At 39.4% G+C, this 27,839-nt stretch overlaps 1 protein-coding gene across 1 annotated transcript; it reads right to left on the minus strand.

Annotated features, from left to right (window-relative positions):
• Positions 1-14,087: 14,087 nt before the first annotated feature.
• LOC121510787 (protein scribble homolog) lies at positions 14,088-27,623 on the minus strand. Its single transcript, XM_041789005.1, has 8 exons — positions 27,609-27,623; positions 25,705-25,926; positions 22,922-23,158; positions 22,701-22,790; positions 18,438-18,515; positions 15,182-15,427; positions 14,949-15,047; positions 14,088-14,743 (listed from the first exon to the last, which is right to left on the minus strand). The coding sequence occupies exons 1-8, from the start codon at positions 27,621-27,623 to the stop codon at positions 14,606-14,608; spliced, it is 1,125 nt and encodes a 374-aa protein (XP_041644939.1). The 3' UTR covers positions 14,088-14,605.
• Between the last annotated feature and the right edge of the window lie 216 nt (positions 27,624-27,839).

The following is a 27,839-nucleotide window of genomic DNA, read 5'->3' on the forward strand; positions in this document are numbered from 1 at the left end:
GAACACTGAGAACAAGCTGGACAAAGCAGTGGCATGGCAGTATTCTGGGTATTTCTACATGACCAGATTAATCTAAAGAATCTATTGAGGTATGTACAAATGCTGTGCAAGGCTTACCATTATTAATCCTTGATAACTGGCGTCTTTTTAGAAGAGTGGAATACCGGAGACAGTATAAAGTAATGGAGTCCTAGTCACTACTAGCAGAAGAAACAGGACCTTAAAAAAGAGTAAGGAAAAATAGAAAGACAAGGTAAAGCACCAAATCATGTCAACTTAGAAGTTTTGAACACTTATGTATGCACTGATTGCAAAGTACTATCCAATTTTTGAATTCACTCAAAAAAGGAGTGGACCCAATCTCTTCTTGTCCCGTGAGCTGAATGTCTTGTCACATCCCTTGTGTTTTGTGGCAGAAGCTACAGCAGACACAAAAATGCAGACATACATGTAGAGTGATCCAGCTGTCAAGCAGTTATCAGACGGGTGTTGCTGTGTTTATATGTTCTTCTAAAATCAACACTAAGCTGTGACTGGTGCTACCCCCTCCACTTAGAGTGTGTGTTGATCCCACAGCTCTGTATGTCATCTTGCTTGCCCTTGCGCTTTTTCTGCTCACAACAGTTTTGGTTTAGAAAAAATGCTGCACATCTATTTTTTTTTGTTTTTTAAATTTGAAAATTTGGACACTATCAAACCTAAAAATCTGAACCAGAATCTTTATTGTCATTGTACACAAGTACAACGAAATTTTGCACAGTTCCATTCAGTGCAATTATTATTACCTCTGCCAAGGAGGTTATGTGATTGGCAGGGTTTGTTAGTTTGTTTGTTGGCAACATAGCCCAAAAAGTTATGGATAGATTCTGATGAAATTTCCAGGAAATGTCAGAAATGGCAAAAGGAAGAACTGATTTGATTTTGGGACTGATTCAGATCATCGTCTGGATCTAGGAATTTTTAAAGGACTCTTCACTATTGGGAGATAGGGCTAATGGCGGAGGTCTGCGCTCTCTGAGTGTTTTTCTAGTTTATTATTGCAACTGCTCTGGGATATGTGCTGTTTTTCAGTCTGTTAGTTTTGGCTCTTATTGTCCTGAACCGTCTTCCTCAGGATAGCAGTTGTTACAGGTGACGATAACACAGTTATAAAAATAACTGATATTGTATCATATGATGCACACGGCTGGAAGGAAATAAAACATTTTGCCAGCATTACACTATACCATATAACTACCTCTAAAGAGGAAAAATTATTACCTCTGTAGGAACTCCTGAGTGGATCCCAATGCTGGTCAATGCATAGCATGAGCTGCCTTGAAGCCTAGCAAGAGGCTCCTGGGAGGATGATAAAAGTAGAAAAGAATTACAAGCAAATCATCCATTACCATCCAAATGAGTCTTTAAAGTGTTTCTGAGATCCACTTACTACAAAAACAATACATGGGGCAGGCTTTCCACTGGTACCCCATCTGGCAAGAATGTTTCAACAAGGCAAAAGAGGTTGTCTTCTTTTTGTCGAAACAGGAGAGAAGCCCTTTATGTCCTCTGAGCAGCCCTCCAACTGTCCTCTCTGAATCTTGAGCTTTGTGGCATCCTGCAAAAATCAAGTGAGCTATTAAATCTTTAGTGCCATGACACTGACGTGCACATATCCCCATTGTGCATTTAGGAGGTGCTGGAGCCAACAGGTAGTGCCCAGGACCACCACAGTCCACCACCACACTATCCACCTTATTCCTGGGGCCGCTACGGTAAATGTGAATATGGGCGAAACTTCCGTGCCAAACGGAAGTAGGCTACATTAAATACATGTATTCTAGTACAGCACCTAACTATGGACGCTAACAAAGAACGACAGTTGTTTCAATAGGAATTCTTCTGGAATTTGTAAATATTTATATTTTTGTTATCACATGTTCACATTGTTTGTATTATAAGCTGTAGATAAGTAAATAAGGTGGATACCACATTATTCCTGGGGGTCTACTGTAGCTATGAATGGAAGTGGAACTTCCAGTACAGTAACAATAATAGCAAAAACATGATTTTTCCAAAGGCTTACTAAAGTGATTTAGTGTCCACAGTGGTTGTTCTGAAATAAATAAATATTTGCTGTAATAAATACTGCTTCATTTTTGTTAAATCAATGAGCTGAAATTTTTTAATCATATTTTCTGCAATGCTCAGTACCTGTTGCTATGTTCATGGTACTAATATTATGACAAAGTTAAATATGTCTCTCACAACATGCTGTCCACTGTCTAAGTGCATCGGGGATGTGATTCTTTTAATATTAATTTATCATTAATTCTTAATACAAAACTTGACATTTACCAAACTGAAGAGCTGGCAACTTGAGTCATGGATAATTTTATAAATATAATTCCCATATTTAAGAGGATTAGTTTGTAAAATGAGAATTTCAGCAACTCCACAAACTAGAAATGTATCTTTTTATACTGATATAAAGCTAATAAAGTTAGCTAAATATGCCCGTGTAGGTTATCTAAAGTAATGTCATCAATTTGAACTCTCCAGTAGAGGCTAGAGAAATAATAATAATATTATCCCGTTTGAGGTTAAGCAGTCTAAGTTTATGTAGTTTGGTATCAAAATTGCTTTAATAGTCACGTTTAGCATCTCGTTTCTATACAAAGTCCCGTTTAGATAGAACGGAAGTTGCGCCCATATTCATGGAAGGGTAGGAATAAGCTGGAAAGCCTGCCTCAGGGGACTCTGAACACAGATATGAATGTGACTCTGAAGGGGAAAAATCCTTCACCTTAGGTCGCTCTGAAGCATCAGTGCTGCGGCGGGACTCTCACTTTTTGGCTAGGGGGCATCACGGTCCTCACGGTCACTCCCACCTCATCTGGAAAACTCCGTCCTTTTTCTCTCCCTCTTCCAAGTGTTCCCAGCACCCAACCGCCCATTTTTTGTACATTTTTCAAAAGTCTGAAGTGGGCGGAGTTAGCTCTGAGCTTGGGGTTCACTTATGGACCCCAACACAGCAAGTGTTCAACGTTCTCCACGCTAAAATGACAGCAAACAAATCAAACAGCAATGTTGGCTGGTCTAGAATTGAAACAAAAAGCCTCCTGACCCATTTAACTTCTACCTATAAACACGTGGTGTTACTGAATGAAAAGAACTCAAGAAAAATTTGACACTACGACAAAAGAGGTTCTACATACCTTACCAATAGCTCGTAGGCTGATGCTCCGGGTGACGTCGAATTAATACACGCTAATGTCCTGCTTTGTATTCCATCTTCGTTTGCAGCTCGTTCTACGAGCAGACAGCAACTTTATGAAATATTTCCGCGCACACGAGACCACAGAAGACACGAAAAAGCTGTAGTTTACCAGGCAGCCGTTGGCGGTTTGATTTTCCAACGAACCACACACGCATGCGTATTAGGTCCTTCTTTCCCCGCGCCTGCGCGAAACCGTATTCGCGCATGGCAATTGAGTGCAACCACAATGCGCAAACGCATTTCGAGAAAGCAGCACTGTTAGTGTGCATGGAAGGAGGTGAATGAAAACTGTTCACTCTGGAGCTCGTTTCCAAATTGTTCCATTTTTAAACACCCAAATCGCTGTTCTAGTACAGACAGAATAGAAGACGTTCCTGTGTAGACAGGGTTGAATGGAAACAGTTTTTCAAAATTATTTTATATATTTATTTTTTATATTGATACAACTTTATTGAACAGATTCCAAGAGTTAATACAGCATAGGCACATGAAACAAAACGTATTTACTGGACATAAATAACCCCACATACAGGTAAAGAGAAGTTTAGATTAAATTACATAAGGTATGAGAAGTAAATTAAAATTTCAGAAACTAAACCATGGTTTCATATTGTTTTTTTTTTAAGAATTTTTTTTCCCCTTAGAAATCAATTTGATAGACTATATGTACAGTTCACATTCATTTTTAAAACTGATTATGGAGGGTTTCTTGTCATTCTATTTGCATTCATGTTTAAGTTATTTAACCAGTAAAAATAACTATTGTATTTATATAATGTATATACTATATATTCAACTGTACTATATACATATTATATATACAGTATGTATCTCTCTCTCTCTCTCTTATGTATATATAAAATAGTTCTTTCCAATTACCTTGTTATATTTCCTATCGGTAATATGTGTCATCCAATTTCAGTTCTGAAAGATTGACTGAAACATTAAAGTACATCAATGTATTTTGTGTTAGATGCATTAAAGGAAGTGGAATGGCTTTACAAATGCAATGGCATTCTTTGTGAGAGCAATTTACATCATTCTTTTCCAATAAATCAGTTAAACTAAAATAATTGACCACTTTCATCCATCAAATTAAGAACAAACAAAATGATTTTTGGTACCATTCTTGTTTCAATAAGGTTTTCATATTAACTGTAACTGTCCGTTTATTTCACAAGGCAGCATCATGTGGTGTAGCACTGAGAAACAAATGTGAACATAACAACAAATGGGTGCTTGTTCACAGGTTTTGCAGGTTGACAGGTTTTTACTGTATTTTCTACAGAACTTTCCTGATCATACAGTTTTTTTAACCTCTTGTCCCTGCTAAAATTACGGTATGTGATTGCAATTTTTTTCACAGATTTTTACTGTGAATTTAAATGTACATGAGAGAAAAGTCTGTAATTTTAACAAAATACTACTGTAATTTTTAGAGTAATTGCCCGTCTTGAAGATTACAGTATTTTTCCTTTATTTTCACAATCTTCTTTCGTTTAAACGGCACAATTTTGTAATTATTACGTACTTTAATTGTAAAAATTTATGTTTCATACCGTTGCTTGATTTACAGCAATTCTGTGTATTTTATACAGTAATATATGTTTATTTATTTTACGGTCTTTTACTGTTGCTATTTGACAGTCTTTTGCCGTATTTTCTACGGACATTTTTTACAGTGTATAAGCTTTTTTGATGAGCTAATAGACAGCATCCTAAACAAGGAAGAGATCCACACCACAGAGTAAAGTGTAGCAGAGGCAGATATTCTATAGTTATTTGAACTTTTACAGGAAGTTGTTTTGCTTTCCGTTGTTCTCCCGCGTTATTTAAAGCCTTTACACCTGACAGTTAAACATCAGAATAACAGAATCACAAGTGAAAGTTTTTGATATCAGCGTCTTTTTATGAAGAGAGGCAGCGATGTCCACAAGGTCCAGACATCGATCTTTATTAGAAAATGTTTGGAACAGAATAATCATTGATTTAAGTGCATTTTTTTAGCCAGCATGCTGCTTTTGCATGATCTTTGTCTGCATCTCCTTTTCCATTGTTAGCAGCAGACAGGTAAGAGAGCAACACGGCCTACATCAAAGCTGTTGGAATTCATTTATAGTACAGGCTTTATAATGGATATTACTGTGCATGATTAACACTAAAGTAGATTTTAAAACACAAAAGAGGACACACTCATCGTAATTTTAAAGTTGCACAGAAAAAGCAGAAATTAGTTCCATGAAATAGATCAGAATGCAGGAAAAAGAAAAGTTTGGTCCTTAAATATTCTGAGAGAAGACCTCCAGACTCCCTAACCTGATGGTGCCAATGCTGAAATGACACATTTTAGAATACGTATTTCATGTGTTGACCAACAGGTTGGTGCAGAAGAAAAAGAAAGAAAGCTTGACTTATGAACACAGTATTTGTGCATTTAAAACTTTATAGAGAAAAAGGTTGTTTTTTTTGGTCATTGACTCACAAATTTGTCTTAAAATGGAATGGAAAAAAATCGTGATAAAATCAAGACCGTGATCCGGCCATAAAAAATCGTGACATATTTTTTCCATATTGTCCACCCCTACGACTGGGCTGGATGTTTTTATGTCTGGGTAGAAGAGATGGTATTTCTAAAAGAAGGCACTTTTAGTCCTTTTTTTCAGCTAGGATCCTGATGAGAGTGCGTAAATTTGTACACATCACACCAATCCTGCAATCCCTACACTGGCTTTCCATCCACTTCAGAATTCAATACAAAATCTCCCTCCTCACCCACCATTGATCTATGGCAGTGCCCCATCATATCTCAAAGAACTGTTTCCCCCCAAACCACCTCAAGACACCTCCGATCCAGCAACTCAAACTGCCTCCTCACACCCAGAACTAAGCTCCGCATGATGGGGGACTGTGCCTTCTGCTCCTCTGCACCCTGCCTCCTGAACACCCTCCCTGACCACATAAAAGCTCCACAGACAGTTGAATCTTTCAAAAAACAGCTCAAAACCTCCCTCTTTCAAAAGGCATTCGCCAACTAACATACATTGGCCACTCTGCCTCTAGATCCCACCTTCTCGGACTTTGGACTTAGCAGACCTCTGGTGTTTTTTTAAACTGTTTTTATTTCTGCTTTGTGCTGTTCTTTTTCTGATTTTATTTTAATCCTGCTTTTATTCTATTTAAGGCTTTTCCCTTATGCACCTATTTGTTGCACTTTGATATTTCTTTCTAAATGTAAAGTGCGTTATACATAAACATTTATTAATTTATTAATTTATTATTATTATTTTTAGCTAAAAATCAAATGGTAGAACATGCACATCAGTCAACAGGCTGCTGGGTCCAAACAAACTTGAAGAAAAAGACAAAAGCTCAGCACACCAAGGTGCATTTATCTACAACCAAGTGACTTTAGAGCCAGCTTGCTTTTCTTTAGACTTGTGTGTCTGAAGAAGAGCAAAGGTTTGAACTGGCTGGTCTGGTGCCGAGTGACTTATATGATGCCATCTGTTGTCACCACAGAGCTCAACAGTTACAGCCCACTTTGTCAACTGTTAACTTCACTCACAGCAGCGGACAGAAATCAGCAGCTCCACCAATCAGAGACGTTGCAGTGTGCTCTAGGATTGTGGGTAATATAGCGCTGTTGCCTGATTGTTTGTGTCTTCTACATGACCATACATCATCATTTCCCCATTTAAACTGTCTTTTGCTGGTTTAATATACAGGGTGTTGCATATTCTACCAATAATAATAAGCATCTGGAAGATTTAGGTTGCCCACTTTTATGTGTTTTAACTCAGAGCCCAAAGTAACATATTTATTAATGCTGTCAGGATTAATCACATTAATTGTATTTACACCAAGGCCTCCTGAGAAGTGTTAGGAGTGAGTGTCAGGAACAGTAATTGACTCTTGATTGAATCTCACACTCTTCATGTGCTTTCCTACGTGTTGTGTCCCCAGATAATTATCACCCAGCAGGAAGTCATCGCTGAGCAACTTCCCCAAGATAAAACAAGGTCACACCACTTTTTGGTTATCAGAGAGTTAAATGTGCAGTTCGATAATTAACAAATGGTGCTCTCATTTTTTTAGATTGTGATTAATCTCGCGTTTTGTTGTTCCTTTCAGCATACTCTGGTAAAGCCACATCAGTGTCTCCCTGCAGCCACAGTGATGTAAAATCCAACAATGCTCCTTAACCCTCTGAGGTTTAAAGCTATTTCCTTGATTGTCACATTATTTTTAAATTCACCTTTTTAAGGTGCTTATAACACAACATCCAAGTGTTTTATATCACAATGTTCAGGGTAGTCTCAGCTTTATGGAAAATGAAGCCTATTTTTGTCTTAGAAGACTGTGTAAAGATTTACTTTGGCCCAAAGGCTGAATTTTAAAATCTGATCTTTGAAAATGTTTGAATCTCTTTTCTGTCTTGTTTTTTACTGGCAAATCCATCTTGCAAAGCTCCCATCTGAACCGTTTAGGCCAGGTTAGAAAGTGACAGGACCAATCAGCATCGTGGGGCAGTACTTTGAGATGTGCCAGAGTTGTGACGTAAGCAAGCAGCAAGAAGAGGCTGGTGTAATTATAGAGAAAGAGATTAGCAGTGAGTTGTTTTCTTTTCAGAAACGACAAGTTGTGTACTGACATGTCTACAGTCGCCATGGTTTGCGTTATGCAGTTCTATATGGAGTTTACTCGTTGGTAGCAGCACACCTCAGTTTGGGGCTACGATGTCACATGTTTTGTTGCTCTGATTGGCTTGTAAAATGTGACAGAGTGTTCATCCAATCACCCTCCTGATTTTTTTTTTTTTTCAATGGCTCTGCCCTTCCCAAACGCCGTCTATGGAAGGTTTACCAGATGGATGTGTGAAACAAATCCATCTGGTGTGTCAGGTTACCACCTTTACTTAATTATAGTTAAGTGCAGAAAACATGTCCAAAATGATTTTTTTTTGCATAAACATCATCTGTCATTATGTTTTCACCAAAATGAAGCCGTGTCATTTTCATCACTGCTTCTCAGTATTTGTTCCAAGGCTTGTGCAACATTCAAACACTTCTCCATCATCGGAGATAAACAGGTCTCTCACCTTACCCCTCCTGTAAAAACTGTAAAAGGGAGGGCCTTAGGGATTCCAGAGTGTTAATTGGTTGGGAAAAGTTGATGGACAAAGGATTCATCTAGTTATGCACAGTGAGAGGTGACAACATGTTCCCATTGCTCTCTTACTGGCCCTGCAACTCTGGCTGTGAATCATGTGGGATGGCGAGTGAAGGCAGAAGTGAAAGATGAGATTCTCCTGTTCACAGTAGTGTTTGAACCGCATTTCTACGATGTAAAATGACAAAGTTATTGATAAAACCAGAGCAACAAGGCGCCGGCGAGTGCTGAATGCAAAGTAGTGGAATTTTAAAGTGATTAAAAAGGATGTGATTAATCTTACTTGAATTTTTTTGTCATTTGACAGCACAAATATTCAAGGTTGCTTAACATTAGTCAATAAGGTAGACTTTTCATTCAGACATACTGATATATTTGCCCACAGATACTTCATGTCATTCTTGATCAGTTAGATGACCCCAGTAAAAAAAAAAAAAAACATTGACAGAATGCAGCATTTTTTCATGTAGGACTGACCTTAAAAATGACATTCAATGTTGTACTGACATGATTTTTTTTAAACCTACAACTGCATTTATGAGTGTTTGACACTTCATGCATGACACAAAATGGAAAAATAAATAAATCAACAGGTCATAAAGGCCCCAGATAATGTAAACATGAATCAGGCTACACTCTGATCCTGGCTTGTTTCTCATTATGAGCGATCAAGTGGCTGGAAACAGATTCATTCACTTGTTATTTGCTGCCACATCAACCTCTCTGTTTGTCTGTCGCTGAGTGAAAGCAGACCTCTGGAGCGGATGCTAATCCTTTAAGTACACTACATTCTTCACTGTGTCACAGCTGTTCTTGTCTGTTCCCACCCTGCTGTCACCCTCCCCCTGTTTCTCAGTGACAGCAGCACACGGAGAAAATCACACCACAAAGCACCGTCGCTCTCCACTCCTCTTTATCTTACCCCGGGTGTTCTGTACTCTCAGGATTGAAACGTTTGTATATTCACTTGGAGAGATACCAGAAAACTCCTTGAAATTTGAATATGTAAATACCTATGGCCATTACATGACAAATTTATTGACTCTAAAATGATAAATTTAAACCTCCACATATATAATTCCTCCTTAATCCTGTAAATGGAGATTAGCGTGCAGCATCCATGAAAAATATGTATATTTGCTTTGGTTTCTGGCACTTTTTTGACATTTATTATTAAACCTTAAGCCTCTGGGAAATTATTATCAAATTTATTCTGGCTGACAAGTTGTTAGTGAACACAGCAGGGATACGGCTCAAATTAAAAGATTAATCTTTATCCTGTTACTCAATTATATAGGCCCAATAGGATTTCTCTGATATAAGCTGGGTCCAAATGTTTCTTATCTATCATTATAAACAGATATTTGTAATTATTGATAAACTGTTGTAACAATGCTTCTAGGCAATAAATCTCACACCGTTGGAAAATCTGTTTATTTCCCTTTTAAATGGTGCCACATTTGTAAGGAACATGCATATTTTGGGATGGGTAGCAGAGCTGAGTATGTGGGTTGCACCCCTTAAAAACCCCAAATTTTCTTTGCTAATGCCAAACTGCTTTTTTTTTTGCTATTGACTCTTATTTTGAGCTTGTGGTACCCCCAGCCAGAAAATCAGGTGCCTGATTTTCAGCACCTGTGAGCACGGGCCCTGCTACAGAATTCAGTAGGTTTCTGCACCAAGGGTCAGCATGCAGAGTTTGACTGATCTGGATAGGGCTAATGATAGGAAGACTTCAAGCTGGTGTTTCACAAATCCAAGTTGCAGCATTATTTGGAATGAGCCTTAGCACCATCTCCCAACTGAAGGTCATGTTCCCAGTAACAGAGGATATTGGAGACAGGCCAATGAGTGGGCGCCCCAGGAAGACAACACCTAAAGAAGACTCATAGGAACCATAGGCTGTCTTTTACAGATTTGCGGTCAATGCAGTCAATGCAGCCAGTCTCTTGTCTCATAGGCCTGCCATGACTGCCCTTCACCATCAGGCCAGTTTGCACTGGTGTCCGCACTGGAACCTGAACATGTGGAGGAACGTTATGTTCAGCAATGAATACAGATTCTGCCTGCTGGAGTTGGATCATAGGGTTAAGGTGTGGAGAAGACGCGAAGAACGCTATGCTGGTTGCTGAACTGATAGAGTAACATCTTTTGGTGGAGGCAGTGTGATGGTGTGGGGCGGCATCTCTCTCACTGGAAAAACAAGGCTTGTCATCATTGGAGGTTATCTCAGTGCAGAGAGATATCGAGATGAGATTCTGCACCCAGTGGCAATCCCATAAATCCACAGTCTGGGACCAAACGCTATCCTCCAAGATGACAACTCTCACCCTACAGGGGTTTATCAGAGACAGCTCCAGAATCTGGGAATGGAGAGGATGGAATGGCTTGCCAGCCGTCCTGACCTCAACCCCATTGAACACTTCTAAGATCAGCTTGGGTGTGCTGTTTGCACCAGAGTGACCAACACAACCACATTGGCAGATGCAATAAATGCTGGTTGAAGAATGGGATGCCATCCCACAGCAGTGTGTGACCAGGCTGGTGACCAGCATAAGGAGGAGGTGCCAGGCTGTTGTGGTTGTGCTGAAAATTTCCCTTCAGGGATTAATAAATATGACTTAGATTTGCATTCATTACGATGCACAAATTTTACTTAATGAAAATAAGATTTAGTCCCAGCTCTGTCAGAATGAGAAATGGCACAAAGCAACAGCAGCAGGTAAACAGAAAGCGATTCCAAAAGCTCACTGTGTCAGTGGCACCCAGGCCTCTGTGTTGATAGGCAGGTACTCATGTGACCCATTGCAAATCAGATTGTGTTTTATGCAGGGCATTTAGGGAGACTATGGTGAATGAAAATAAGGCCAGAGGGGAAGACACACTTTGATGTAGAGCCAAAGTAGAGCTTTTTCATTAATTGATTGTATCAACTATCTATAAAATAAAAAGCTGAATTGGCCAAATAACAGTCAGCCCATATAAGCAATACATTCCAGTACTTGGTTGATAAATGATCTTGCTGGAATTCCACTTAAGGAAGTAGATGGATATACGTATTTAGGGGGGTTAGACATAAGTCTAGATGACATTTTCCCTTGTTACTATTTGTTTTCAAATACATTTCCTGTAGTCACCCTCCTCATCTCAAACACTACTTTAATCAATAAAGGCCACAAAACCTTCAACGTAAGGGTGATCATTTTTCTTTGTTCTGAGAAGCATTAAGGCCCCTGCACGATGAGCCTTTCACTTCATTAAAGCGCCATCAGACTCATATTTCTGTCACGCATCAGTTGCTGTCTGCATTCGCAGAAAAAGCAGAACATGCAGTCAGGAAAATAAAAACCGATGTCCTCTGAATTCCACTTTATTACCGTGTCATTCTTAATCTGACCTGCTCACACTGTCTTTACACAAACGCCTCCTGAGAGAGGTTAGGAGCGAGTGTCAGAACATAAGGCCAGTAATTGGCTTTGGATTCTCGCAGTCTGGATGTGATATATAACATGTTATGTCCCCAGATAATTATCACCCAGAAGGAAGTCATCACTGAGCAACTTCTGCAAGATAAAAGTATAGAAGTCACACCAATTTTTGGCTGTCAGCGGGCAAAATGTGCAAGGTCTGATAAAAACAGAAACCCCTGAGAAGTGATGTAGCCAGGAAAGAGACACACAGGTGGTTGTGCCTTTTTTTCCTACCACTGATGAGTCTATCAGATTGATGTGCACCTCTACAAATACACTAAAAAATTCCATAATATACACAAAACTCTGCAACAACAACAACATAGTCACAGAGTGAAAATTAAAAGAAAATTAAAAGAATGTATGTATTTTTTTAACAGGACAGAGAGGTAGTGAGGGCTCAGATCCAATCTCAAAGCACAACCAAATGGAATGGAAATAAAAGCATTTGGACTGAGGAAGTCCTTAAATGAGCAGTACATCTTTTAACTGTAAATGCACTGATCCCAGGTCAGGTGAAATTACTTGGTGTCAGATAACGTGTTGCTGTTATATTTTACAGCAACACAGTAATGGGTAGTCATGACTCAAATTTTTCATCAGTGAATGCTAAAAAGTTAAAGGTCACATATTATGCAAAATACACCTTTTCAGGCTTTTTTTACAAAAATATGTGCCCCTGTCCACAGTCCCCCCCAAGAATGAGAAAAATCCGTTTCCTCCCCCTTTTTCTTAAGCCAGGTGTACACGGTGCGATTTCCTGCAATTCAGTCACAAATTTTGAGTTGCACAACTCACTCTGAAGTCACGCCAACTTTCAGCCAGATCAATTGTCATTTGTCGCGCTGTATTCAGGGGGGTAAGATGGCACAAGCAGAATAAACAACTTTGGGGGATTGTTTTCCTTTGTAAACTGTCAGACAACGTCCTAAATTACCATGACTTTCTGATGCAACCCCGCTATGATAAAGGAAATAAACGAGCAGGAAATATTCCTACCCGCGGACCTGCAGCTGGCACTGATGGTGAAGATTTTTGTGTATATGAGACAGAAAGAGATAGCAGGAGAGGGAGAGCGAAAGAGAGAGAGAGAGAGAGAAAGTGGGAGAGATAGAGGGGGGTGAGAGCGAGAGAGTATGACTGGAAACACTTCAATCTTGGTGTGTGAGACTTTTTACTTTTGATTTTTACTTTTATTACTCCACCTTTCAAAAAATGTGTGCTGAAACAAGCCGTTCTCAGATTTTCCCTTCATGATGTCATGTGGGGAGTTAGCCCCACCCCCAGGTTTGGTTGGCCCTCCCTGCTTGGAAGAAAGTTTGGCCCTCCTCTAATGATCCTCCTCTCGGCTGAGAGAAAGATCAGGAGGGCCTCATCCATTTAGCCCCATCCATTTCATGAGAGGGGTGGAGTCAGACAGCTCAGTAACATTTAAAGCTTCAGACACAGAAACGGCTAGTTCTAATCAGGGCTGAAACAGAGGGGTTTTAAGAAATGCAGAAATCCAATGCTGGAGTGTTTTTTCAACAACAAACTTCCCAGGCATGTTTTTGGGACCTCTGAGACCAATATAAACCTGTCTCAAAGGATTAGAATATGTGACCTTTAAAATCTGTTCAAAATATTTGTCTTCTATAATACAAGGGCAGCATAATATTCTTGTCGGATTTATTCAGATTTCTTCTCTTAAGCTTGCAGTTTAAAATAGCTGATTAACATTTTTGGTGTGTACTGTAAATGAGCAGCACTCATTCATTGGTACATGTATCTAATATTGAATAATTTAAAGTGATTAATAATTCAGCATTCTATAGATCTGGCCTGCAAGACGTCTCATTGGAGCAAATCTGGCCCCAACTCAAAATAAGTTCAACACCCCTGGTATAAAGCAGGATTTTCTCAGGCTTTGAAAACTACTGGAAATATCTGAGGTGATGTTCAACTAAAAATATGGGTATCAAGTTTATTCATTTCTTAATTGTTTTAATTATTTAAGTGCAAAAGAATCTACATACTGCACATTTAAAGGAAAGCCACAGCAGGAATATATCTGCACTTTATTGTCCAAAAAAAAAAAAAAACTCAGAACAGTTTTTGAATCTTAAAGCTCTGATAACATACAAGGCAGGCATCGACATCTTGTTTTATACATTCTTGGCTTTTGAAAGAAGTATTAAAATGCTTGTGGTGTGGTGTCTTACCTCCTCTTATCCTCTCATAAAGGAGAGTGTGTAACCTCCAGGGTCTGAGTTTAGCTCACACAGGAAGAGCGTGAATATGCAGAGTTCAGTCTGACTCGTGTCTGAGCAGGAGTCTGACTCCCTGCTGTGTGCTCTGTTCAGCTGTGTGGTCTTTTATCTTGGTGCAGGCTAAAAAACATCTGAAGGCTCCACACCGTCACGGTTGCAGACACTGTGTATTGAAACTTAAAGCCTGGTGGTGCGATGCAGGAGTAGCCAGCAGCATTCATGTCTACCGTTTTCAGCAGAGAGATGTCTTATTCTGCCTGTCAGTCTTTTCTCATGCACAGACAAGTCTCTGTGGTTTTAGCTAGAAAAATAAAGTTCTTTCAAATAACTTTCACATCACTTTTAGCAGCACTTAAATCTGGCAGACAAAACAAGCTTTTCAGTCTCCCACAGAATCGTCAGTGAAAGAGGAGGGAAACCGAAGTCTTTGTCCTTCATCTTTATTCCTCAGGCTGTGGTCAAAGTGGGTAGAAGGCACTGTCAAAACAGCATCTGTCAGGAACGTCATCATGCTGCAGCTCTCTGTTGGGGCTCTGTGTCAAGAGCTCCACATCTTCATCTGAGGTAGAGGGATGAGTGAGGATGATCCGGGGGATCTGTCAGAAGATTGCCACAGAGGGAAATGGGGTTGAGGAGGAAAATAAGTGAGTGGTTGTGGGATACGATGTCTGGAAATTGAAATCTGAGAGAAATCAGGTCATGTGTTTGGTTTTGGAGGATTTTTAAATCAAATTGAGCTGATTTCTGGGTAAGATTATACTGGGTAGTATATTCTGTTGTAGGCGGGGGGAATCAGCTTACTGTCATTGTGTGCTTCCCTCCTTGGAGTGAATCATTTTTTGCTTTGGTGACTGCCTCCAACTCCGACAGGGTCCTCTTCAGCTCCCTCTCCAAATCAGACTGAAACAAAACCAAAGGAAGGACAAAGAAAGAGGAAACGAGGTGAGTCAATCCCCACATGGATTGAGACGGACTGAAAAATGGACCAAAACAAAAGGCTTGTGTCTGTAATGTGATTCGAGAAAGCCACCCACAATGCAGTTGCCGTTGCAGACAACAGCCTCAACCTTCTTAGACATGCAGTCCTCTCTGCTTTCTTCCTTCTGATGTTTGCTCCTCCGGCCCCGCAGCTGTTGTCCCGTCACATCTAGAGGTGGCTCGCACACTTCCCGGGGAAGCAGCCGCTCTCTGAGCACTTTCATCTTGATGCAGCTCCCAGCATTCCTGAGGGCGCTGACGGCCTGATGGTGCGTCGCTCCCTGCATGTCGAGGCCGTTGACCTGGATGGACAACGGTCACGTGACAGAGTAAGGGTCAGTGAAAGTGGGAGCAGAGGTCAGGGGGAAACAGCAGCATGGGTGGACTAAAAATAGCTTGACTCACTTCATGGTTTCATTTTAAGCAATAATGAGGAACGTTTTTCAGTCTAAATCTTCAATTCAGCCATTTCAATTAGACCTAATGCCACAGGTGTATAAGATCAAGCACCTAGCCATGCAGTCTCCATTTGCAAGCATTTGTGCTACAACATGGGTCGTTCTGAAGAGCTCCATGGCTTCAAGCGTCATACTGTGATGGAAGCCGCCTTTGCAATAAGACAGTTTGTGAAATTTTATTCCAGCTGGATATTCCCCACTCAACTCTAAGTGATATTAGAAAGTGGAAGCATTTAGGAATGACAGCCCCAAAGCTGTATGCAAGAACAAAATCTAAAAAGCTAAGCGCCAAATGGACAGGTGAAAAGCAGTGGTTTTCAACTGGTGGGTTGGGACCGAAAAGTGAGTCGTGGATCTGTTTTCATAAGGTCGCTAATGTGTCAGAGAATCTATTTGGTGCTTTTTGTTATCAAGAATTAATCCAAACTCACAGGAGATTTTTTCTCTGACTTCTTCAAGAACACTTTGGGTCATCTTACATAAAAAGTTAAGGACTTTTCCTGGAGTTTGTGGGGAGTTTTTTTGGGCCATTTCCCCATAAACTTTTAGTACTTGGGTTATGAATTCTTAGATTTTTAAGAAACTGGATGTTTTTTTTCCCCCACAAAAACTCAGTGAAAATTCACCCTGCTCGTTTAGGCAAACTGGGTGCACCTGAGGTGGCTGCTCCCAGCTGAGAGCTGTTGGTAATCAGCAGGGCTAGTAGACTATATAGGGAGCAGGCTGCTGCTCAGTTCAAGGGGGTTGTGAGTGTATGAGGGTCAACACCATCAGTTGGCTCTCTCTATTTGTGTTTGAGTTTAAGGAAAAAAAGATAATTTTGTTTCAGGGCTTTTGGTTTGTGTGTGAGGGGGAAAATCAAAAATATTGTATTTCACTTACCCCTTATTGGAAAATGACTCCCACCTATCCTTATTTTGGGTCAAATTTTTAGTTCTTCTATCATTCCGATAGACTTAGTGGGTGGCAGTGAGGAGAAATAATCCCCTGCCACCTTTTTCGAAACCCAAGACCCATTTTGTTTTGTTCATGCAGTTTTTGTTAGTTTCCCCATTAGTGACCTTTCTTATAAAATTTGTGTTTTCTTTGGGGGGAAACGTAACACTCGTACCTGGGAATTTTCCTGTAAATTTAAGGAAATTTAACAAGGAATTTCACTTGTAATTATCAGGACTTTTACCAGAAAATTTCAACAAAGATGTCCAGGAATATTTCAGGGATTTTTAGTGGATTTTTTCTGGGATTTTCCAAGAAACTTTCAGAAATCTTCTGATACTTTCATGGAAATGTCATTCTTTATTGATTATGTTTGTTGTTTTATTTTCTTCAGTCTGTTTTGTCTTATTTCTATCTGGGGTCCAATGATGCCATCTTTTATCTAATAAATCTGACTGATTGACATATGTATCAAAAATTTGGCTTGCGATTTCTCATCATGAAACTTGTGGTGGGTCCCAAAGCTAGACCAGTTGAGAACCATGGTTTTAAAGCACACTGACAGTGGACTGTGGGACAGTGGGAACATGCTCTGTGGAGTGATGAATCACGCTTCTCTGTTAGGCAGTCAGATAGGTGAGTCGGGGTTTGGCGGATGCCAGGAGAACATTACCTGCCTGGCTGCCAACTGTCAAGTTTGGTGGAGGAGGGATAATGGTATAAGGCCGTATTTCAGGGTTTGGGCTAGACTCAGTGAAGGTCAGTCTTAATGCTTCAGCATACCAAGACATTTTGGACAATGCTTTGCTTCCAACTTTGTGGTAGCAGTTTTGGGAAGGCCCTTTTCTCTCCAAACATGACTGTGCCCCAGTGACCAAAGCAAGGACTATAAAGACATGGTTTGATGAGTTCGGTTTGGTAGAACTTGACTGGTCCATGCAGAGTCCTGACCTCAACCCCTTCAAGCACCTTTGGGATAAACTGGAACAGAGATTGCGAGCCAGGCCTTTTTGTCCAACATCAGTGCCTGACCTCTTAAACGCTCTACAGAATGAATAGAAACACTCTTAAATCTTGTGGAAAGCCTTTTAAGAAGAGTGGAGGCTATTATAGCTCCATATTAAAGTACATGTGTTTGAATACTGCCCCTGATGATGCAATGGTCAGGCGGCTGAATGCGTTTGTCCATATAGTGTATCTATGTGATTTATTTGCTAATGTAAAATCTCGCCCTGCTTTTATGTTATAGTCAAAAGCACCACTCACTATGAGTCTGCTGTGGAAAATGTCAACAAAAGGATGATGGAGATGTGCTGTAAAGAACTGCACTTGACTCTGACCTGGTGGCAGTAGTCACTGTAGAGAAATAGTCCATCTTTTTCTCCTTTCATGTTGGACCTTACTGGTTATATACAGTAGTTTATATAAAGGCATCAGCCTTCATTTCTTTTTAAAACTAGATAAAAACATCTTATTGGAGCTTTCATCTCAATCAATTGTATGCATAGATACAATGTGGGTAGCTGAAGTGTGTATACACTACATCGAATTTTCAATAGAACTGCTTACATTGTCTGTGCTTTTTGTGTTTTGGTTGGTTTTATTGTTATTATTTTTAAACATTATAGTTTAATTGTGTCTTGGCATTATACTAAGGGTACATAATCATCATTTTTAATGTTGTGGAGCCAGGATGAGTAGTAGAATCCAGATAAATAAAGAAGTGAATGACTGAGCTGTGTGCTTCCTGTTTGTCCTATGATGCCCTCCTTTGGTCACTAGAGGAACAGCATTGATGTCTTTAAGCCCAGCATAAAACACATGACTGTGGTTTCCATTCTTTCAACAGTGTTTCCTGTGAACACTCAGAAAAAATAGAAATTAAGACCAAAAATGAGACTCAGGATTTAATGCCTACCTCCATTAATCTGTCTCCAACATGGACACCGGCCTTTTCTGACGCTCCTCCTTTGATTACTCTGGAAATGAAGATGCCCTAAAAGGAAAGGAAACATGAACACACATTAGTGGTTTTGATTTAAAATGTGCTTCTTAGTGCATTAGCCAGTCAGTTATTAAAAAGATCCAATTTCTCACAATCTTGCTCTCTTTTACAAGTCATGATTTGGCTTATACTACCCTGATTATGTTTTAAGTATTTTAACACTCAGAACAAGGAAAACCTGAAACGTACTAAAGAAAATATGGACCACTTACTTTCAAGAAGTAATTGAAATCAGAAGCATGTAGAAGCATATACTAGAAATCAGGACTTATTATTAGCAGAGTGTCTACAGGGTTTAGAGTGCCTATAAAAAGTTTTCACCCCTGGATGTTTTACCCTTTTATATATTTAATAAATCAATCATGGTCCACATAATTTGGCTTTGTTGAGAAAAAATTACAAAAGGACTCTTTATGTTAAAGTGAAAACGGATATCTACAAATTAATGTCAATTAAATAAAAATATGACATGTAAAATAAATGACTGCATAAATATTCACATTCTTTAAAGTGACTTTGCTAATTCATCAGAGGTTCAGCCAATTGGTGCCTCACAATTAATGAAATGGGGATCAAATGAGTCTCAAGAGATTGTTGTATAAAGATACCTGTGTCTGGAAGGTCCAGTCACTGGTTAATCAATGTTCCTGGCTACCATTACACCATGAAGACAAAAGAACACTTCAAGCAGCTTAGAGAAAAGGTTATTAAAAAGTATACATCAGAGGATGGATACAGAAACATTTCCAAGGTACTGAACATTCCCTGGAGTTCAGTCAAATCCATCATCAAGAAATGAAGGGCGCGTGTAAATCTGCCTAGACCAGGCCATCTTCACAAACTGGATGACTGTGCAAGAAGGAGACTGGAGTGAGAGAGGCCACCAAGACACCTATGACTACTCTGACAGAGTTAAAAGCTTCAGCAGCTTTATGGGAGAGACTCTGCAGACAACAACTATTTCCCAGGTTCTTCAGCAGTCAAAGCTTTATGGGAGATCGGCAAAGAGAAAGTCACCGTTGATGGAAACTCATTAAATCCCCACTAGAGTTCACCAAAAGGCATGTGGGAGACTCCATGGTCAAGAAAGTTCTATGATCTGATGAGACAGAAATGGAGCTTTTTGGCCATCAGACACTTTGTTTTGTGGACACCAAACACTACACATCACCACAAACACACCATCCCCTCTGGGAAGCATGGTGGTGGCAGCTTCATGCTGTGGAGATGCTTCTCAGCAGGCTTGTAAAGGTAGAGGGGTAGAATGAATGCAGCAAAAAAACAGGAAAATCCTGGAGGACAATCCAATTCAGTCTGCAAGAGAACTACTACTGGGAGAACATTTATTTTCCAGCAAGACAATGACTCGAAGCATACAGAGAAAGCTACACAGAAATTGTTTAAAGACTATAAGGTGAATGTTCTGGTGACCGAGTCAAAGCCCAGACCTCAATCCAATAGAGAATGTGTAGCTGGACTTGAAAAGGAATGTTCACACCTGATCCTCGTGCAGCCTGACAGAGCTTGAGCAGTTTTTGTGAAGAAGAATGGAGTAAAATTGCTGTGTCCAGATGTGCAAGCTTGATTGAGACCTTTCTACTCAGACTCAGTGCTGTGATTTATGCAGTCATTTATTTTACATTAATATTTTTTATCTAATTGACATTACTTTATAGAAATATGCATTTTTTGTCAAATAAGCCAAATTATATTGACCATGATTGATTTTTAAAATCAATAAAAGGGTCAAACATTCAAGGGGGTGAATATTTTTTATAGGCACTGTTTACGGGCTTAAACATGGAGACATTTTTATGACATTAAGGTGAACAAATATCAATACAAAACCAACACGAGATAAAAAATGAATATAGAAATACATTAGTAACTACAACTAAGAAATAGGTCCGTATGCACAATTAAGGAATATGTACAGACATGCACTCAGAGCTGAGCATGTGTCAGAATTTGTACACCAACATTTACTAGTATATAGAGATCTATGTATCAGTAGTTGTAGTTAAACAATGTTTACTGTAAGGGAGTATTTAAAGCAGTGAAATAAGTCCACAGGTCAGACTGAGCCTCTGACAGGGGAGGAGTTTTGGACTATGCTGCTAACTCCACCCCTTTCATGTGAACATGCTTACAGAAACCCTGGAATGACTTATTGTGTTTATAACCACTGATGTGTGACTGCTTAGCTCAATCTCATTTGTGAGGATTAGTGAAGCCAAAAGATTCAGAGTTAACTATGTTGGAGCTGATTCAGACCTGAGGATATATGTAGAGGCAGAAAAACACATAATGGAGTATTTTATGGACAAATAACTCATATGTAGGATACTGTTGCTCTATAGTATAGTTAGATGTTGGCACAGGTTATTAAAAAATAAAGAGTGATCCAGTGTTAAATTTGACTAATTTGTTGAAATTTGCATGGTGCAAATAGTAAAACAGGTGTAATTTTTGGTCATTTTTATGACCTTTATCGGTTGTATTATACTTGTGTGGTTTATATCAGTTTTTATTATCACTGTGAGCATTATTTCTGCTTAAATTCATTCAGACATTCAATATTTGTGATTTTGTTTCCTGATGGAACTCTAAGTGGTCGAAATAGTAAAATGCATGTGATTTTGGTCAGTTTTACAACAGTATAACAGTGTTCTAAAACTTAAATGGCACAAATCTGTATTTATTTTTATCATGAGTCTCATCACTGCTAAAATTCACACAATAATTCAACATTTGCCACTTTTTAGGTGTCCTGTTGGACCTAAAAGATAAAACTGGTGGTACCACCATTACTTATTACTTATACAGTATTCTGAAGCTTGTCATGTCTTGCCTCCAAAAGAGGTCATACTCTAAAGACAACATCCCTAACTCTGATGTCCCTGACCCCGTCAGGAGAAACTGCAGCCATCCATGTCTCATTTTTAGTTTTACTGAGAGGCAGCGTGTCAGTTCCTCTTCAAAGAGTTGTTGTGGACCTCAACAATAATCGTGTAAAAAATAAATATTTTGTACTTGAATAAAACCCACTCACTTGGTTTTATATGTGTTCATATTTCCATTATTGATATACATAGATCATACATACATCACTGACCTTGATTTTCACTATAAAATGAACAATAAATATATAAAAAACAACAGTAAAAATGTCTTGGGATATCCATCAGTAATATTCTAGGGTTAAAATTTTGAATTTCCAAGTATTTCCGTAAGTGCCTTATGAAGGGTCAACATTAGTATCAGTGAATATCAGCCCCTTTTGACAAACATCGTCCATCGGCAAAAAATGTGGCCATGAACAGATATCGCTTGCAGATGTTAATCTGTTGTGTCCTAACAATTTAATGCTGGCATTTAGCACACCTAATGCGTATTTAAAGAAGAGATTTGTTACTTAGTAGAAATGTGACCTGATGGACAAACTGTGCAACACTAGAACCAAATCAAAGTTCATCAATCTGGTGAATTGCTTGTGACAAAAGTTTGTTTTTTCAGGGTCACAGGTGGCCTAGTGGTTTAAGGCGCCCCATGTACGGGGTTTGCCCAGTTTCAGAATCTAGCCTGTGGCACTTTCCCGCATGACTCTCTCCAACTCTCTCATCCTTCTTTCAGATTCTATCCACTGTGCTCCGCTGTCATTAAAGGCATAAAAAGCCCGAAATAAATCTTTAAAAAAAGTTAGCTTTTTCTTTTCTTTTTTTTTTATGAAAAAAAGAGCTTTATATCGTATATCACCATTCAGCAAAAAACTGTGTAGATGTGAGTTTGTTCCATATATTCTTGCTCAGTCATACACAAGAACATTCTTGACATCCAAACATTGTATCCCAAATAAGATCAGAACAGGCTGTAAAGATGGTAATAGTGAGCAAGTAGACCCAGTGTTTGTTCCTACAGCCAATCAGGTCATTCATGATGACTCTCATTGGATGGATGGATGCATAGATGGATCGATAGATGGATGCATGGATGGATTGATGGTTGGATGGATGGTTGGTTGTGTTGATGGATGCATGTATGAATGGATGTATGGACGCATGGATGGATGCAATGATTGGATGGATGGATGCGTGGATGGATTGATTCTTTATAAACCCAGAGGGAAATTCAAGATTAGTTTGAAAGAGCAGCTGGATGCTCTGCACAAACACTCACCTCATCGTTTTCTTTATAAGGCAGAGACCCCCGCCCACCTGCAATGCTGAATCCTAAACTCCCCCTCTGACCGGGCACTTTGATCTGCAACTAAGAGCAAATGGTTTTCATGAAAAATAAAGTAAGAATTTCTATGTAGTTCAGATGGAGTGTAATTGTTGTTGATGTTGAAATTCTGCAGACAGTTTGACATTTAATAAAGATCCACAGACTGCAGTTACTCTTAATGGCACTTGGGAGATGATTGGTTCCTGAGGTGGGGTCCTCTCTGGACCTGAAGAAGAAGATGAAGACCTCTGACTTGTTGTGATGGAGGAGATCTTTATGTCTCCATGGAGACCAGACCCTTTTTGAGCGGCTCTGTGAGGCTGAGATTTTCTGCCCGCTTTCTTTTCAGCTCTCTGATGAGGAAACCAATAAGAAGACGAGTCCGTCTCTGACAGCTGGCCCGCGCAATCCTGGTGATAAGACATGAGTTAATGCTTTGATAGTCTACATATGGTGGCCCTGAAAGGTCAAAGCATAACATTTCAGAAAAAGCAATATTCAAAAAAAAAAAATCAGACGATTCAGAACTCTGGAATTTCACAAGAATACAAGAGCAATCACTTTAACAAAAACATATTTTCCTAAACACAGAATTTCACAAAATGGGACTAAATTTCACAGACATGAGGACATTTAAACACAACAGTTCACAAAAATTATTTAACAGTTTTCCCAAGACAGTCTGGCAGCAGACGGTAGCTCTCAGACGCCCCCCCTCTTTCAGACCATTAATGTGAGACAGAAAAACACGCTAAAACTTTCAAAATAAAGTCAGATTAAACTTCTGGTTAAGGGTTAAGATAAGGGTTAGAATAAAGTTAAAAGGTTAAAACCTGACCTGCAAAACATGATTCCAAAATGTTTAATAAAGCCAACCAGTCTGCTTACATGAAAGTCTTGCCCTCCATGAAAACAAGCTAAAATAGCATAAACGTAAAATAGCTACGTAGCTTCCATAGCTGAAGCCAACAAGCTACGGTAGCATTAGCTACATTTGATACAGCTAACGTTACTAAAGCTAAAAATGACGTAGCTACATTGGCCAAGGACTGCAAATTAGCCCTGGCTAGATGTCTTTTATACATTGCATCAGTTGCACTGTAATTAAATGCAGCAATGCTTATGTATTGTCCCTGACAAATAAACAGAAAAATAAATAAATAAACAAAGCTATGTTAGCTATGTATGCTACATATATAATGTAACTGAAGACTGTACACCTTTTACAGTTTTAGAAAGCTTATAATTTTATTCATGTAAAATAGCTATGTAGCTAATGTAGCTGAAGCTAATGTATCTATAATAGCTATGTAGGCAACGTTTACTTCATAGCTTGCCTGGCTACGTTAGCTTTAGAAAATATTTCATAAACTTATGTAGCATAGCTGCATTAGCTTTGGCAAATGTATCATAAGAGTATGAGAAACAACAGAGAAAAAACAGTAACACACTTCACCAAACCAAATTGTAAAAACATACAATACTTTAAATAAAATACTAACTAAACTAAAACTACCTCCTGGTTAGCTAGCTCTGTGAGGTTAATAAATACTGGAAAATCAAAGTACAGTGGTGGAGAAAGAGGTGTTGTGTTTTCTGTGGTAGAGATGAACATGAGGCCCTAGGACATTGACCTTTGACTTCTAACATCTAATCAGTTTTTCCTGGGGTCAGAGTGGATATTTGTGCAAAGTTTGAAGACAGTCTCTCAAAATGTTCTTGAGATATCACAATCACAAAAATGTCCCACACAGATGGACGGACAACCTGAAGATGTAACACCTCCGACCATAGGTGGAGCTGGGGGGTGGCCTCCAGGGCTCAATCCCTGAATATTTCCTCAAAAGCCCTGAATCTTTTAGGACAGTGAAATGTATGTTACTGCTGAGTGTTATGATTGATATGGAGAAATAAATAACTGGGTCCTGCTGGTAACAACATAAAATTCAATCTTGTTGCTCAACTGACAAAATCAGGATCGACAGAATCAAATTTTGAATTGAATATGATCAGGCGTGTGGCAGGGCTCCATTAAGTTTTTAGGCTGAAATATCACAGCTATAAAAAGAAATTAAAAATGAAATATATTGCACTGTAAGGTCAAAGAGTTTTTATAGAGAGTGCATTTTTAAGTTTTTATAAGTTTTATTATTTTTAACCCAGTCCCATTTTATTTTTAGAATTTTAAAAGGGGAGAACAATGGATGTTGAGGGTCCCCATGCCTGTGATCTTTATGAGTAGTTGGAGGTTTTTTGTGCCACAGATAAGGTCTGGGTGTGAGACTGACAGTCTTAGTTCATTTTCAGCGTCCAGTTTTGATCGGCGTTTTGTGTTGACTGAATCGACTGCAGGAAAACCTTACACACACAGAGGCTGTCAAAAAGAGATAAGTGTGTCTCTTCATTACCCACTCTTGTATAGGTGAGGCTGAGTTAAAACTGAGTGGCTGTGATGTCTGCTGTAGATTCATTATGCTTGGCTGGAAGTTCCCTCACAAAATGTACCGTGCTTTTTTAACAGTGCAAAACGTTGTATGCTGATTGTATTTAGCCTTGCTGTAGCCCTGTGGCATAAGTTCAGGCCTCTGTAGGGGAACTGGGCCCCACTGTGGGAATCACTGATATAGAATAAGTGTAACTTTATTAGATGATCAGATATTCAAAATATTTTCTCTGAATGAAACTGTTTCATATCTGCTATAATGATGTATTGATGTATTGGCATTTTGACCGAGGTCTCTGTTTAGAATAGCTTGAAAATTGTGCATATAAATGCCCCATAAGCAAAAATTCCAGAAGAGTAAGCCCTGGTTCCTAAGTTTGGGCTAAGCCCCAGATTCATGGTTTGGAGTAATCCTGCAGCAGAATGAAACGGTCTTCATGAAAATGTTTCACATCCAAACAAACCCACACGAACAACATGAACAGGCTACAGTACCTTAATTAGAAAACAGACCTCCTGGGGTTGTTCAATTTCCTCCTCTTCTTTCTCTGTGCCAAAGAAGCGACCGCACACACCGTCAAGGGCTGGGGGTGATCGAGGCCTCCCCTGCTGACTGTCTTTGTTTGTCCCCCAGCTGAGGACTGGGGTTGACCAGTTTGGGCTACTGGTCCTGAGGGATGGGCTACTGTGAGGATTTCTACACTCCTGGAGATAGTCAGAGGACTCCAGCAGCTGCTGAAAAATGAATGTTAGTGTAAAATGTTCAAGGAGAAACTAGTGACAGTGTTGGATCAGTGGTCCAGTAAAACCACGTCTGTCACCTTTAAAACATGAGTTCCTAAAGTGGGAGCAGCAAGTCTCTAAGCTGATCCTGGGAGGAATCTCATGCTTTCCAGTAGAACTGATCATAATCAGTGCATTTAAACATTTTTACCACCAGGGGGCAGCAAAGCAGTCAATTCACTCCTTCAGAATGTAATTTAAGCACAGACACAGATTTCTTTAAAAGAGCTGCAGAACTGCTGATGCTTCAGAGGCAAAGAGACTGAAGGAGGATTAATGCTTCCAATTAACCATATCACTGAAGAGCTTCCATTAAGAAACAATGGAAGGAAAAAAGTCACATTTTCCCATTAATTTATCACACTCAAGCAAGTTATAAATAAACTTTATCTATGGAAGCCCTGGGCAGACATGCCATTATACATCTATTTTACTTTGTTCTTGCATTATCTGAGATACAATGTTGTTTTTCCTGTGATAATCAGTTGATTTTGGGAAAACAAAAAAAAAAAACAAAAAAAACAAAAATATATATATATATATATATATATATAGCCAATAGTTTATCAGTAATGTTCTCATTCTCACAGGATGAAACCACGAGTGTTCTTATTACGGATAAATCTTCCTCATCTCAAGATAACAAATCTTTTTTAGGGAAAACACAACAGTCTGGCCACTTTGATAGACCAGATCATGGCATACTCTATATGAACAAAAGTATTTGGCCACACCTGTTAATTATTGAATTTGGGTGTTCTAATAAGACCTGTTGCCACAGGTGAATAAAATCAAACACCTATCCATGCAGTCTCCCTTTGCAAACTTTTGCAATACAAGAGAGGTCGTTCTGAAGACCTCAGTGACTTTAAGCATGGTTCTGTGATGGATGCCACCTTTGCAATGAGACGGCTCATGAAATTCTATCCATGCTGGATATTCCAGTTAACTGTAAGTGATAGTATTAGAAAGTGGAAACATTTAGGAACAACAGCAACTCAGCCATGATGCAGAAGACCACATAAAATCACTGAGTGGGACCAATGCCTGCTAAAGCTCATGGTGCGTAAGAGTTGCCAACACTCTGCTGATTCCAGAGCTGAAGAGTTCTGAACTTCAACTAGCATTAATGTAAGAACAATAGTCTGGGTTTGGCGGATGCCAGGAGAACATTACCTGTTGGACTCCTCTGTGCAAACTAGGTAGTTTGGTAGAGGGGAGATAATGGTATGGGGCTGTTTTTCAGGGTTTGGGCTAGGCCCCTCCAGTGAAGGTCAGTCTCAATGCTTCAGCATACCAAGACATTTTGGACAATGCTATGCTTCGATATTAGTGGCAACAGTCTGGGGAAGGCCCTTTCCTATTCCAACATGACTGTGCCCCGGTGCACAAAGCAAGGACTATAAAGACATGGTTTGATGAGTTTGTTGTGGGAAAACTTGACTGGCACACAGAGCCCTGACCTCAACCCCATTGAGTGTGAACCAGGCCTTCTTGTCCAACATCAGCACCTGAGCTCATAAATGCTCTACAGAATTAATGGGCACAAATTCCCACAAAATATACCCAAAGTCTTGTGCTCCAGTACTCCAAGTATTTGAATACAATGCCATTACAGTCCCTGTTGGTTTTACGGTCAGGAGGCCCATTACTTTAGTCCATATAGTGTATCTTTCTATTTGGACAGTAAAGTTGATCAGTGGGTGCTGATGTCAAGCAGATGCATCTGTGCATCCCTGGAGGAAAAATGAGTTGAGATTTGGAGAGAAAATTGGCATATTACTCATTATTTTTGGAATGCACGTCAGCTTAGGGCTTCCATAGATTGGTGTTATCTGGTTTAGTAAAGGATACTTTGCAGTGGG

This window comes from Cheilinus undulatus, linkage group 6, assembly GCF_018320785.1.
Source record: "Cheilinus undulatus linkage group 6, ASM1832078v1, whole genome shotgun sequence".
Taxonomy (NCBI): Eukaryota; Metazoa; Chordata; class Actinopteri; order Labriformes; family Labridae; genus Cheilinus; species Cheilinus undulatus.

What these genes read in the sequence shown, in the direction of transcription:
- LOC121510787 (XM_041789005.1), bottom strand. An exon ending in TTGGAGACAGATTAATGGAG is followed by an intron (nt 15,428 to 18,437) that starts GTAGGCATTAAA and finishes TTGTCCATCCAG; the next exon opens with GTCAACGGCCTCGACATGCA. An exon ending in TCTGCAACGGCAACTGCATT is followed by an intron (nt 15,048 to 15,181) that starts GTGGGTGGCTTT and finishes GTTTTGTTTCAG; the next exon opens with TCTGATTTGGAGAGGGAGCT.